Source organism: Panthera leo, chromosome C1 (genome assembly GCF_018350215.1).
Source record: "Panthera leo isolate Ple1 chromosome C1, P.leo_Ple1_pat1.1, whole genome shotgun sequence".
NCBI classification, from domain to species: Eukaryota; Metazoa; Chordata; class Mammalia; order Carnivora; family Felidae; genus Panthera; species Panthera leo.
This window is the reverse complement of record NC_056686.1, coordinates 201,150,196-201,165,013: the sequence shown is the minus strand read 5'-3', so window position 1 is coordinate 201,165,013 and position 14,818 is coordinate 201,150,196. Positions and strand designations below refer to the sequence as shown.

Here is a 14,818-nt window from a genome sequence, read left to right as displayed (position 1 = left end):
CTGGCAGGCCCTTAATAAATACTGCTAAAGCAGTGAGTTGAAGCCTTTGTTTTGTGCGGAAATCAGTTCCCCATGCTGCAAGAGTGTGCTTTTGCCAGTCTGGACGATGGACATATGTGTGCACGTGTGTGTGTGAGTGTACGTTTTGTGTGAGACTCGAAGTAGGTGTTGCTGACTGGGCTCAGGAGAGCTCTCTGACTTCCTGCTCCCCCGTCTAGCTGATCTGGTCAACACACTTGGCTTTTCTAATCCCATCCTTGACACTCTTGACTATGGTTTCACCCAAAGTCACGAGAAGCACTAGATGACCCCGGGACACATTTCCTAACATAACACATGACCAGCAACAACAGGCTTGGGCTCAGGATGAAGGAGATAGAAAGGCTGGCCTCGATCTCTATTTCAATCCTTCTCTCTGTGTGTCCAATAAACAGCAAAGGGGTTTATTTATTGTAAATAAATTTACACTCGGGACCTCTGCTCACCCTTATCTGACTTTCCAGTTTGGATGCTTTTTGTTGCAAGTCATTAAATACTCGACTAAAAGTGGTTTATATATAAAAAAAGACATTTAATTATCTCCCTTAACAAGAAATTATTGGTAGATGGTTCCATGGCTGGTTCAGTGGCTACAATTTGTCTTTTGGGAACTAGTTTTTTTTTTTTTTTTCATTGTAGTAAAATACACATAACATAGAATTTACCATTTTTACCATTTTTAAGCGTACAGTTTAGGGGCATTAAGCACATCCACACCTTTGTACAACTATCACCACAAGCCATCTTCAGAACCTTTCATCTTCCTCGAATGAATTCTGTACTCATTAAACAATAACTTCCCATTTTCTCCTCTCCCCATTTCCTGGTAACTGTTATTTTACTTTTTGTCCATGAACTTGACTCTTCTCGGTACTTCCAATAAGTAGAATCATACGCTATTTCTGTCTGGCTTATTTCGCTTAGTGTAATGTTTTCAAGGTTCATCCATGTTGTAGCCTGTATCAGAACTTCATTCATTTTTAAGACTGAAGACAAAATTCCATTGTACGTATATCCAACATTTTGTTTGTCCATCATCCACTGAAGGACATTTGGGTTGTTTTCCCCTCTTGGCTATCGTGAATAATGCTGCTATGAACACTGGTGTACCAATATCGGAGTCTCTGCTTTCAGTTTTTTGGGTATACACTTAGACATGGAATTGCCAGATTGTATAGTAATTCTAGGTGTCATCTTTTGAGGCACTGTTTCTCACGGCAACTGCACCATTTCACATTCCCACCAACAGTGCACTAGGGTTCCACCAGTTTTTCCATATCCTTGCCAACACTTGTTGTTGTCTGTTGTTGTTGAATTGTAGGAATTCTTTATATATCGTGGAAAGTAACCTGTATAAGATATACGATTTGCAAATATTTTCTTCCATTCCGTGGTTTCCCTTTCCACTCTGTTGATGGTACCCTTTGACGTACATAAGGTTTCACCTTTGATGAAATCTAATTTATCTATTTATTCTTTTGTTGCCTGTGCTTTTGGTGTCATATCCAAGGAATCATTGTCGAATCCAATGTTATAAAATTTTTCCTCTATGTTTCTACTAAGAGTTTTATCATTGAAACTCTCATGTTGAGGTCTTTGATCCATTTTCAGTTAACTTTTGTGTATAGTGTAAGAGAAGAGACCAAGTTCATTCTTGTGCACGTGAATAGTTTTCCCAGCACCATTTGTTGAAAGACTATCCTTTCCCCACTGAAGAGTCTTGACGCCCTTGTTGAAAACAATTTGACCATTTATGCTTAGGTTTCTTTCTGGGCTCTTCATTCTCGGGTCCTTTTTATACTTTGACTCCATCTGCCTAAGTATGTTGGGCATACTTAGTTTTTGCCACTTTGTCACATTATATCCTACAACCATATTTAAAGGCAAGAACCAAGGGTGTGTGCGTGTGTGTGTGTGTGTGTGTGTGTGTGTGTGTTTAATCAGGAGTACTTCCCAGGAGTCCTCCAGTCCCAGCAGACTTCCTCTTAAGCAATGGTGCACTGAAGCCAGTTTGTACCTGCTTGTGAAAGCAGATCATTACATTTCCTAGATTTTTGTGAGCTGGTTACTAAACACCACCACCCCTGACATCGCCACGGTGGAGCATTTACACCAGGCAACTTGGCAAATGCTACAAATCAGGACTTCCCCCCCCCCCCCCCCCCCCCCCCGGGACAGTGGTTGACCAGCACACTAATGCCCTTAAATCTTATTAGTCAGAAGTGAATGATAAGGCCACTCCTAGCAAAAAGGAGTCTTAGAAAGGAGTACCTGTCCTTTTTGGCCTCTCTCAAGGGAAGTGGACTTTGCTGACAGGCAAGAAAGAGAGAGTTGGGGCAGCAACAAATGCTCTTTGCCACTAATGGCTCCCAATGGTGGGAACTTTCTGTAGTCACTTAAAAGAATGTCTGTTAAATGTCTTTAAGTGTCTCAGGGGACAGGGTGCTATGGGCTCAGTGGTAGGATGGACTGAGCTCTAGCAGCTGACATAGCAACTACAGTAAGGGGAGGGGCAGCAGGGCAGGCTTTCTCAACCATACAAGGAGGGCCTGATGAGGATGTGACCCCAGTAACTTCCTGTAACCACAACGGGGGCTGCCTTGACATAGAGACTGTGGACAGCCAGTGGGCGTGAGGCTTAGAATGGGGTGTTGATGGCAAGGGAGGAGCCCCGAGGGGCTGCAACAGGGGCAGGGGCCTAGAAGGTAGTAGAAGTGTTCCCTGAAGAAGAGCCAACAAAGGAAGGCCTGCTGTCCTTGGACAAGTGCTCCTTGCTGATGAGGCCATGGATGGCCATGATCTTGATGAGTCCATGGCGAAACTTCTGGCCAATGAAGGCGTAGATGATGGGATTGAGGCAGCTGTGGAAGAAGCCCAGAATCTCGGTGGCATCCAGGGCCCGGCCAATGTCATTGCGGCGCTCACAGGTCTCTTTGATCGCCCGGAGCCTCATGAGGGTGTCTGCGACCAGGACCAGGTTGTAGGGCAGCCAGCAGAGCAGGAAGATGAGCACGACAGCAAAGATGACCCTCATGGCCCGGTGTTTCTGCCCCATGTGGGCCTCAAACAGCGTGCGCAGGGTGAGTCCATAGCAAAACAGCATGACCATCAAGGGCAGGAGGAAGCCAAAGGTCTGGGGCAGGACCCGCATCACTATCCGCCATTTTGTAGTATTGGCACCCATGTCCTCATAGCAGACTGGGCTGGAATAGGGGGGATAGATGGCCCTGCGGAAGATGAAGATGGGCAGGGACAGGATCAGGGACAGGGCCCAGATGCCTAAGCAGATGAACTTGACCCAGTGCCGCTTCTGAGTCAGCGTGCGTGTGGCATGGACAATGGCCAGGTAGCGGTCCACGCTGATGCAGGCCAGCAGCAGGATGCTGCTGTAGAAGTTGATTTCTTTCAGGAGCGAGACCAACTTGCACAGGGCTGTGCCAAAGATCCAGCCCTTTGCCTTGGAGGCAGCCCACATAGGCAAGGTCAGGGCAAAGAGCAAGTCGGCTATGGCCAGATTCAGCAGGTAGACGTCAGTGACAGAACGACTCACCCGACTATATAAGACAACCAGTATCACCAGGGAGTTTCCCAGCAGGCTGAGCACGAAGACCAGGGCATAGATGACCACCATGGCATACTGATTGATTTCCAGAGATTCTGGCCTGCATGGGGCAGAGTCTGACAGAATAGTGGGCAGGTCAGGGAGGTAACTATAATTTTCCATGTCGAAGAGATCTTCCAAGCTGTAATTATCCCAGTCTACTTCCATATTTGAGGCAAACTTAAATCCTGGCCTAGAGAAGAGAGGTGAGAGTTACTGCACAGGAACATCTCCCCAGACTCTAGCCTGTTTGCCCATAAACCTCCGACAGGACTCTTCGCTTTGGCTTGTATATTACATGCAAGCAAGTTTCACGTTAGGAAATAGTGGCTCTAGGGTTTTGAGACTCATTTACTTAGTGATAAGTGGTACATTGCATGAAGAGTGTAGTTCCCTTCAAAGCCAGAGAGGTTCTGAGCACTTTCCACGACACCACCATCACCCAAAACATTGTTGAAACTTCCCTTCAAATAATCCCTATAGAGCATGTCTTGGATTCTTCAGTGGTGAGCATGTCTGGCTGTTGAGGCTGAATTTAATGTCAGAAACATGAGGTACCATTTAGTTCTTGATCTGGGGGATGAAGCAGGCAATCCAGTTGGATTTGACCACTAGAAAAAGATCAAGGTTTGACTATAAAGCTGAGGGAGGAAGCCCTTTGTCCAACTTTTTGAAAGTTATTTAAAAGAAGTGTGCGGGGAAACAGATTTAGTGGTAACAGCATACAGTTGCAAGATACTTGAGCTAGAAGAAGGAGAGTTTACTCAGTACAGCCCAGTATTTTCCTTTCAGGATGCAGGAGACCTGCAGTGGGAGTATTTGTGTAGTTTGGAAAAAAGTATATTAAAAATCCTAAGCAGGTGGCTGATTGATTCTCCAAGTGGGTGGCAATGAAACAGGGTGTCTCGGGAGCTCTGAGGAGCCATATTCTGTCATGCTGAGGTGAGCAGAGAAAGCCAGCGTGCTCCCAGCATGAGGAGCAGAGGCAGCAGGAAGCAGAGAAGACAGGTGGAGACACACTATCCTTGTTTTGGTGGCTTTCCAGTTCTGGTGGGGATACTCTCTGTCCTGCTAGGGAGTGCCTTCATCCGTCATTGACTCCCCAGCACCCCCAGACTCTCCCCAGGTAAACCTACTTCTGTTGGCTCTGCCCTTGTTACGGGGATAGCCCAAAGCCTGCCTCTGGAGGAAGCTGCAGTCACTCTGAAATATGAACCCAGTTTTCAAACAGGAAGTAAATTAAAATAGACTAGCTACCAAATTAGTTCCTTTTGAACCACAAAATATGTCACCATTGTGCCATTTCTTTATACCGAGGTATGACCATCCTGTGACCACATGCAAGTCTGTGACCCACCTCAAAATGGAACCGGTGTCAAAGAGAAAAAACATAAAGTAAATGGTTCTGGGATTACTTCAATACTAACTAGGATCACCATAATAGAACAAGATGGACAGCAACGATGTTGACAAGGATGTGGAGAAATTGGACCCCACATACGTTGTAAGTGGGAACGTAACATGGTGCAGCTACCTTGGAAAACAGCCTGGCAGTTGTTCAAAAAGTTAAACACAGTTACCAATGGCCCAGCAATTTTACTTCTAGATATGTACGCAAGGGAATTGAAAACGTATGTCCGCACAAAAACTTGTACACAGATGTTCATAGCAGCATAATAGCCAAAAAGTGGAAACAATCCAAATGTCCATCATCCAATTAAAGGATAAACAAATTGTGGTCTATACAAACAAGGCAATATTATTCAACCACAAAAAGTACTGATCTATGCTACAACGTGAGTGAATCTTGAAAACATTATTCCAAGTGAAAAAAGCCAGACATAAAAGGCTTCATACTGGATGAGTCCATGTATGAAGGAATAGGCAAATCAGTAAAGACAGAAAGCAGATCTGTGGTTGCCAGGGGCTGGAGGGAGGGGGATATTAATGAGTACGGGCTCTCTTTTCAAGGTGATGAAAGTCTTCAGGAATCAGACAGTGGTGATGATTGTATAACTTTGTGCGTATATTAAGAACCACTGGTTGTACTTTGGAAGTGGGTGACTTTGACAGTGTGTGAATTACATCTCAACCAGAAAAAAAATAACCAAAGGGCAAATACATTGAAAAGCAAATACAAATAGTAAAACAATAGCATCAACAACGAAACTCCCAGGGAGCTTTTCTCTTTAACGGAAGAAAGTCTGTTATTGTCAATCACACATAGTAAAGAAGAAAGCTGGGTAGGGATAAGAGACACCAGAAAGGTAATGCCTTTTCCCCTAGAGTGACAGAATTCTTAGCCTTCACTTTCCTGAGAGGTTATTACTTTTTTGCCTAGATGATGGAGGTCAGTTAAGTTAGCCTCTTAGCCCATGGAGACCACGCACAGAGCAGATTCGATCAGTCTGTGCTGGTGGTGGTGCCCTGTCTGGCCAGAAGGATAAGGTGGTTGTGGGATAGGCAGATGGTACAGCTGGCTCAGCCATGGTTGTTGGCAAGACCTGCAAGTCATTGGCTCCACAGTCCCATAGTCAAGAGCATGTTTATCCCAGGGTCACATCCAAGGAAGTCACAAGGTCAAGGGTAGGTCGCCTCTGGGAACTGATGATCAAAGGTGCTCTCAAGGGAAACAAGTGACCTAAGAGAAGGCCCACTTTTGAAAGTGGATGCAGAACTTGTGCCCACAGAGGAGACCCCTCCCTCCCCCCAGTTATGAGCATTGGCTGTGAGAAGACAGGGCTAAGGCGGCCACAGAAACTTCCCCATCAGGACAGGACAGGCAGCAGTCAAGTATATTTCACAGATATGCCCTCATTCTGGATAATCCAGTGCTCAGCTGTACTTCCACAAAGTGTCAGTTGGAGGGTCCAGAGGGAGGCCCCGCAAATCAGGATAGAAGGTAGAGAACTTGGGAAAGAGAACCAGGCCAGGGCAATGACCCCCAGCCACTGGGGGATGGGGGGGATGAGGTTTGTTGTTGCTTGTTGGGTTTTCAATTTACCAGTCTCTAGGGAGGATGTTTTGACAGTTAAAGGGAGAAACTAAGGGAAGGGAGTTAACATATCTGAGATCTGCTTTGTGCCTCATAGGTACGTGATCTCCCTTGATGGTTACAAATAGATATGATTAGCCCCTGTTTACAGATGAGAAGAGAGGCCCAGAGAGGCACAAAAACCAGCCCAGGGTCACAGAGCCTACAAGTGCTGCAGCCAGGATTCCAAGTAGGTGTGGACATCTCCACATGCTACTTACAGTCTATAGACCTGCTTCATGAAAAAAAAAAACAAAAACAAAAACAAAACATACCTCATATATTAAATATACTTCTAAGCTAAGTTCTCAAGATCTCATGAAGTCAGACTGTATACGGTGGACTCCCATCATTTGCTGTTTTGTGCAGTGCTTTCTTAGCTATTCTGTAGACCCAGAATGAAATCTACAGCCCTTGCAGGAATGATAAACCAAACGCCTTTGAACTGACTAGCTGCTACTGACCACCCAGTCCTGTTCTCGGTGAACGAGCAGGAGACTCCTTCATTGAGTGAGATGGCCATACCCTTGATGACTCATGGCCGTTCAGAAACTCCACAGATGGGATGAGTCCAATTTATTTTATGAAAATGCTATAAAACGGAGACATTTATAAGATCCCAAACATTGAAGGCAATCTTTTCAACAGCAATGGAAAATTCAATCATCTCAATACAATTTTAGCATTCTTTCTCTCTATAAATATAATCCACACATATTTGCAATTTAATATAGTGGACGGGGTGGCGGGGGGGGGGGAACTCAGCAATGTCTGTCCCTTCCTCAGACCCAATCCTAGCCAAAGCAGGAGAGCTCACTGAGTTAGGAAGGGAAGGGGGTGTGAAGAGAGTTGCCCTAAGTGGTTGTTGGAGAGAGGTGTAGGGATGAAGGGCAGAAGCTCTCCCTTTGGGGGCAGGGAGGCCTAAAAATGGATAAAGCCCACCCAGGGTGGGGAGAGGTGTCTGGGATAAACAGAGGCTGGGTGTTAAGAAGAATAGAGAACAGAAACATTCTGGAAGGTGAGAGGGTAGGTGTTCCAAGACTTACCAGGAGTCTGGGACTTTCACCTGTACAATGCGATGCGTCCAGGAGGGCAGATGTGCCTGACTGACAGGGCGGCTGTGGTGAGAACACAGTGGAGGAAGTGAGCAGAGGATTTAGGTTGCTCAATTCTAGGGTGGAGTCCTCAGGGTGCTGGATGCTTTTGATAACTTGAATAATTAATTCCCAGGTCAGCTCTTGGATCACAAGTAATTTTCTGGACCGGTAGAGTTCCATACTGGTAAGGGACATATGGTGTTTTCTAGACAATCTTTTCCATTTCACAGATGAGGCAATTGAGGCCCACACAAAGGCAGCGGTTTGCCCAGGACAGCATGGGTTTATCTCACCTTTGCCCTGGTCTCAGCAGCCCCTGGTTCTTTCAGCTGCCTTGTCTGACTCTCTCCACGCTGCAGCTGCCTCGGGCAGCTCCCGGCTCATAAACCTCTTTCACATCTCAAAGGAGAGTGACTCATGAAGACGACGACAGAGATCGTTTCCTCCTGCCTCCTGTCCCATCCCATTCACCCCAGGAACCCTTAAAGCCTCACAGATTCCTTCTCCATGTCACATCCCTGTGAGAACTCCCACCCCCAAATGGGGGCCCCACTCTCTTGTCTTCCACCTCCCTGCCCAACCATCTGCCCTGACCAGGGGCTCCTCTAAGGGCATTGCGATTCTTTCTCGGCTTGTACACTTGGGATTGGCTCTGCTGTAGCTACCGTCTTTGGAGCCAAGACCATCGGATTTGGAAAGAAAGCCTTTCGGGAAAAATTAACAACGTATCCAAGTCCAAACAGTTTTGAAAGCAGTGTTGGGTGGCACTAGGAATGGATTTTGTCACATTGGCTATCGATTACAATGGAAAGGCAGAGCAGTGAACACGAATTCACGGCTCCCTCCCAAGCCCCCACCCCAGCAAACGATACCTCCATCCCCTCCACTACGCCTTACCCTAGCCTGTCAGTCCGTGTGTCCCTGCAGAATATTCTCAAAGCCTGCAGCAGACTCACCCAGGCTGCCTGCCCCTACAAAAGAACCTCTGAGTCCAACTGTTTAGCACCCATTCTTCGTCACCCTTCTCTTTCCCATGCCGGAGAAGAACGCAGTGACTCCTGACCGGGTGATGCCAAAACCAGACAGAAACTCGTTATACACGGAGAGAGGAACATGAAAGCAGGATAAGGATTCTGCTAGCCGAGCAGCTCTAGGCAAGTGACTTTTCCTTTCCAAGTCTCAGTTTACTCATCTGTCAGATGAGACCAATGATAGCATCTAACTCGTCAGGTTGTCCTGAGGATTGACTGAAGAATTACCCGTAAAATTCTTAAGACACACAGAAAGCGTGATGTTAGCCTTTGTCCTCGTGATCTTTAAAAAAAATTTTTTTTCATGTTTATTTATTTTTGAGAGAGAGAGAGACAGAGCGTGAGTAAGGGAGGGGCAGAGAGAGAGGGAGACACAGAATCCGAAGCAGGCTCCAGGCTCTGAGCTGTCAGCACAGAGCACAAAGCGGGGCTCGAACTCACAGACTGTGAGATCATGACCTGAGCCGAAGTCGGACGCTTAACCGAGTGAGCCACCCAGGCGCCCCTATCATTGTGATCTTTATTACTGAAATAGTGTATCAACTATACGATGACGTCTCTCCACTATACCCCCAAGCAAGGAAAAGCAGTGGGTATGCTTTCCAGGCTGACTTTTCACTTCACTTCACATGTACATCTTCACTTTTTCTGACCTGGATAACAATAGTCACATTAGCTATAATGTTGAGTGCCTACCAGGGTCCAGCTCCTGGGAAAAGTGCTTTCCAGAATTTGTATTTTAGGGGCGCCTGGCTGGCTCAGACAGTGGAGTAAACAACTCTTGATCTCAGGGTCGTGAGTTTGAACCCCATGTTGGGTGTGAAGAGTACTTAAACATAAAATCTTAAAAAAAAAAAAAAAAGAATCTGTACATTTAATCCTCTCAACAAACCCATGAAGTACACATTTGGTGAATGAGGAAACTGGACTCTGGGAGTTAAGCAACTTCGTCAGAGTGACGCAGGGAACTGGGTTTTAAACAATTTTTTTAAAAAAATGTATTTATTTTTGGGAGAGTGCAAGTGGGGAAGGACAGAGAGAGGGGGACAGAGGATCTAAAGTGGGCTCTGTGCTGACAGGCTGACAGCAGTGAGCCCGATGTGGGGCTTGGACTCACGAACTGCGAGATCATGACCTGAGCTGAAGTTGGACGCTCATCTGACTGAGCCACCCAGGTGACCCTTAAACAATTTTTAAGCAATGCTTTTTACCGGACCTTAAATCCTGTATTCTTTCCACTGTTAACAAGGGGCCGGATCCTAGCCTCAGGTTTCTGAGCTCTGTTAGGTACCTCTCTGTCCCAGGCAACTAAATGAAAAGGTGTCGAAAGGGGAGCCCAGATTTTTTTAAAATTTTTTTTTAATGTTTATTTATTTTTGAGACAGAGAGAGACAAAGCATGAACGGGGGAGGGTCAGAGAGAGAGGGAGACACAGAATCTGAAACAGGCTCCAGGCTCTGAGCTGGCAGCACAGAGTCCAATGCGGGGCTCAAACTCACGGACCGTGACATCATGACCTGAGCCGAAGTCGGACGCTTAACCGACTGAGCCACCCAGGCGCCCCGTAGGGGGAGCCCAGATTTGACATTTCCCCACCTGCCAGCTTCTTGACGTCCACCGGGTTGATTTCATTTCCCCTGAACCCACCACCTGCATATGGATGTTGGGGTGAATAAAGAACAGGCTGGTTCTGCTGCTGATGGTCATGAACTAGGACAAGTCAATTCTCTCTGGGCCTTGACGTGGCCCGTTGGAAAATGAGGCGATTGTTCTAGATCTGCATTGTCCAGTACGATAGCCACTAGACACATGGAGCTACTTAACATGAGTTAAAGTGAAACAAAACATTTAGTTCCTCAGTCACAGCAACCATCTTTCAAGGGTTCAAGAGCCACGCGTGGCTATCACGTTGGACGGTGCAGATACAGAGTCTCTCACACTTGCAGTAAGTTCTTTTGTACCATATGCTGTCCGGGTGAAGATTTTGTTAGCTTTAGCTCGAAAACTCATCACCCCGGTTCTCGGGGGCTCAGTGGAGGAGACTGAAGTTTCAAAGTCACGTCCATCAGAAAAATGCCCCCGGCGGCCCTCAGCCCGAACACTCACTTACCTGCTGTCGCCGCTACAGCTGCTGTTGTAATTGGAGTGGTCACTGGTACCTCCTCTGTGACTCAGGGCTGGAAGCAGTCAGGGCTGTCGGACAGGAAAAAGAGTGAAGTGGACTTTATGGGGAAACCTCGAACCTGGAGTTGCCCAGGGTGAATTCCAGGAGGCCCGCCAGGGGGAGAGTTCCCTCGGAGGAATGAGGTCTGTCCGGAGACTCTGACTCCAGGCCCAGGATCCGCCTGGAGATTCTGTGATGAGCGCTGGGGATTTTCATGCCTACCTGAAAGTCTAATGGCTGCTGGAGGAGCCTGCCAGTCTGAAGGTGGAAGTATGCCTAGTCTACCTCTGTCCCCGAGCTTGCGGAAACTGCACCTCCTTCTTTACAAGGAAGATGCGGGCGACCCCGGTCCCCGTGAACAGGCTTGCGTGCCCTTGTTGCACACCTTCTTCCTTCCTTGTAGAGTCAGCGTAAGAAGTGTCCCTCCTTCTCTTTCTGGTAAATTCCTGCACTGTCTGTGGAACACACTGCCTCTCACATCCTGGAGGGTCCTGCCTCCCGGCCTCTCTGCCCCATCCCCCATCCCTTTCCCTGAGCTCACCCTCCCTCTGTCGGAGGACCCCTCCAGCTACCACTCCCCTAGTGCCCTCCTCGCAGGCAGACTTCTGGAGAAAGCGGGGACTGTCTTCACCTCGCCACCTCTTGTTCACCGCTCAGCCCGCTGTAGCTAGCTCCCTTCCCACCGCTCTGCTGACGCAGCTCTTGCCAACATTACCAATGACCTCAGGCCACGGCCTCCAATAAGCCCTTTTCTGAAATCAAGCCACTTAAATATTGGAAAAACAAAGCAGGACTATGGTAAAGAATAGAGGCACCACAGAAGCATCTGAAGTCAAACAGGAAGGACTCTTTCCATCCTTAGATTCACATATACCTTGTGTCCATCTTTCCAGACTTTTCCCCATGCATATACAAGCGTGTTTTCCTTCCTTCCCTAAAACAAGTGATAGTTAACTAGATGTACCATCCTGCACCTTAATACGCTGTCGCGGACCTATTAACCCATCAGTGCATGTAGATCCGTCTTTCTCTTTTCAGTGACACATACTGGCCCGTGGTGCGGATGTATCACGATTTATTCGATAATTACCTTATGGACGAATATTTAAATTTTGCTACGAGCATCTTTGGGCGCAGGTCTTTGGGAACTTGTATGATTGTATGTGTGACTTAATTATAATTTTTCTGGGTCATATCTGTGCATGTTTAAATTTTGATAAGGCTATACCAGCTTACGGGGGCTCTACTTACCGTGATGAGCAGGGCGTGATGTGCAGAATTGTCCACACCACCGTGTTGTACGCCTGAAAGTAATATAACATTATATGTCAACCATACTTCAAGAAAAAGACTGTATCAATTTATTCTCCCGTTGTCAGTTTACAAAAGGGCCCCTTACCCCATCTACTCATGTCTGCCAATTATGTTAAAATATTCCCCCCCCCCGCCCCCGTTGCATGCCCTGTAACTGTATTTATAGTGAAATGGTTATTGTTCAAGTGTTATTTAACCTCTGTAGCACTTAATCCCCCTGACCTCATTCTTTTTTTTATTTCTCCTGCACCTCTCTTCATCTCACTTTGGGGCATTATTTCTCAATTCATTCCTCAAATCTGGATGTTCCTCCGGGCTCTGCCTGGGTCCTCCTCTCTCCCTGCCCTCCCCAGGCCAGCCCACCTGCCCCCTGTTGGCTTCAACGGCCACCCAGTAAGGGCCAGGATCTCCCATACCTTTTGCTCCTGACTCGCCTCCTGCACTTCTCGCCTAAGCTCCAACTCCTCACGGGGCCACCTCTTGAAATTTCTGCTGAGGCTCCACAGGTGCTGCAAGCTGAGCAGGTAGAAAACCAGTCTTGTGGAATTCTGACCCCACCCTCCCAGCTGGGCATCTGCCCAACCGGAACGGCCCGCCCCTCGCACACCCCTGTCTCAGAGGCTATCTCTTTAGCATCTCTTGATTATCGCCATCTTCACTGACAGTGTTAGGCAACACCGCAGTCCTCATGCAACAGCTGTGGATTCTGGAGCTGGACTGTAGACCTTGGGGAGGTTATTTAGTCTCACTGGGTCTCAGTCTCATCGTCTGGAAAATGGGGCTGTTGAAAACACCCACTGCATGTTAGAGTGTTGTCATGCAGATTAAATGAGTCTATATTTATAAAGCACTTGGAATGGTGCTTGGCACCATTTGCTACTGCTGTTCCTACTACTACTAATCACCAATACCACTAGATCATCGTCCCCACCACCACGACAGCTACAACTATTCTCCTAAGTGATCTCGGCCTCAAATCTTTCCCCTTTAAACCATCCTCTACTCTGCTCTCAGAACCATCTTCCAAAAGTGTGAATTTGATCGTGTTCTTTTCTTTTTAAAACCCTTGGAGGACCCCCATTGAGCTCAGGTAGAGCCCATCTCCCGATTATGGGCAACTGGTGCCCCTGCATGTGACCTTGTGTACTTCTCCAGCCTTGCTGCTGGCCACATCCCCCTGACCCCTTAACTACAGCCACAGGGAACTACTTGCAGTTCCCCAAAGAGCTGTTTGGTTCCCCCACAGAGCCTGGCATGCATTTCCCTTCCCCTTGGAAGGTTCTTCCTTACCCTCTTGGTCTGGTCAACTCTCCATTTTCCTTTAAAAATTTTTTTAAGTTTGGGGTGCCTGGGTGAGCCAGTCAGTTAAGCATCCAACTTCGGCTCAGGTCATGATCTCGCAGTTTGCGAGTTTGAGCCCCATGTTGGGCTCTGTGCCTACAGCTCAGAGCCTGGAGCCCACTTCATAATCTGCGTGTCCCTCTCTCTCTCTCTCTCTCTCTCTGCTCCTCCCCCTCTTGCTCTGTCTGTCTCTCTCTTTTTCTCTCTCAAAAGTAAACATTACAAAATTAAAATTTTTTTAAAAGTTTACTTATTTTGAGAGAGAGTGCACACAAGTAGGGTGGGGACAGAGAGAGAATCCCAAGCAGGCTCCACACCATCAGCACAGAGCCTGACGCAGGGCTCGAACTCACAAAACTCGAGATCGTGACCTGAGTGGAAATCAAGAGTCAGATGCTTAACTAACTGAGCCACCCAGGCACCTCTCTTTTTTCCTTTTAGATTCAGCCCAGTCATGACCTGTATGGAATGCAGCCCTTTCTCTCTGTGTTGTCCACACCCTTAGGCTTACCTCTATCATGGCTTCAGTTAGGGGTTTTGTAATCTCTGGCTGCTCCCTCCTCCCCACTGTGAGGTTCTTCAAAGCAGGGATTTTATATATAATAAGTAATATACATATAAAAATATAAACATAAATAAATATATACAGACTATATATATATATATATATATATATATATATATATATATACATAAAATCTCTATCCCCAAACCAATCACAGTTGTTTGGCACATCCTGGGTGCTTCCTATAATTTTGTTGAGCACTGAATGAGTTGACAAAGTAGGGGGATTGATGTACATTGGAGGATCTGAATGACATCTAATTGAAAGACATAATTATGTTGCCAAAATTTCCCATCACATCAATAGCAGTAATAGTCAATAGTCACATCAATAGCAGTAAACCCAAACAGCACTGGCTTAAACCCTCTGTGCTCATTCAGGGCTTCATCCCCCTGTAAGGTGCTCTCCAGGAATTTTGAGGGGGTCTGTTGGGAGTGTCCTGGGTGCTCCTGTGCGTGCTGCTGCGCTAGACATGTGTGCTGGAGTCACTGCTGAAGGACTGGTACTCTTGGTGACCCTTGTGGAACCTTCTGCCAGAGGATTCCCCAAGGTCTAACAAGCTCTTCTAATGTCTTTGTGGAGCTTTTGTGCTCTTCGTTGGAGTTGGTGTGGACTCTTTGGGGGGCAGTGTT

The 14,818-nt window shown here is 46.9% G+C and overlaps 1 protein-coding gene across 3 annotated transcripts; it reads right to left on the bottom strand.

Moving 5' to 3' along the window:
* Positions 1 to 1,114: 1,114 nt before the first annotated feature.
* CXCR2 (C-X-C motif chemokine receptor 2) lies at positions 1,115 to 12,792 on the bottom strand. 3 transcript variants are annotated; one of them, XM_042950119.1, is made up of 5 exons: positions 12,697 to 12,792; positions 12,218 to 12,270; positions 10,913 to 10,995; positions 7,721 to 7,792; positions 1,115 to 3,833 (listed from the first exon to the last, which is right to left on the bottom strand). In XM_042950119.1, exon 5 carries the CDS (start codon positions 3,806 to 3,808, stop codon positions 2,738 to 2,740), a length of 1,071 nt encoding a protein of 356 aa, XP_042806053.1. In that variant the 5' UTR covers positions 3,809 to 3,833; positions 7,721 to 7,792; positions 10,913 to 10,995; positions 12,218 to 12,270; positions 12,697 to 12,792; the 3' UTR covers positions 1,115 to 2,737. The 3 variants fall into 3 exon arrangements, with proteins under 3 accessions (XP_042806053.1, XP_042806052.1, XP_042806054.1); XM_042950118.1 differs by lacking the exons at positions 12,218 to 12,270; positions 12,697 to 12,792 and adding an exon at positions 11,189 to 11,409; XM_042950120.1 differs by lacking the exons at positions 7,721 to 7,792; positions 12,218 to 12,270; positions 12,697 to 12,792 and adding an exon at positions 11,189 to 11,415.
* Between the last annotated feature and the right edge of the window lie 2,026 nt (positions 12,793 to 14,818).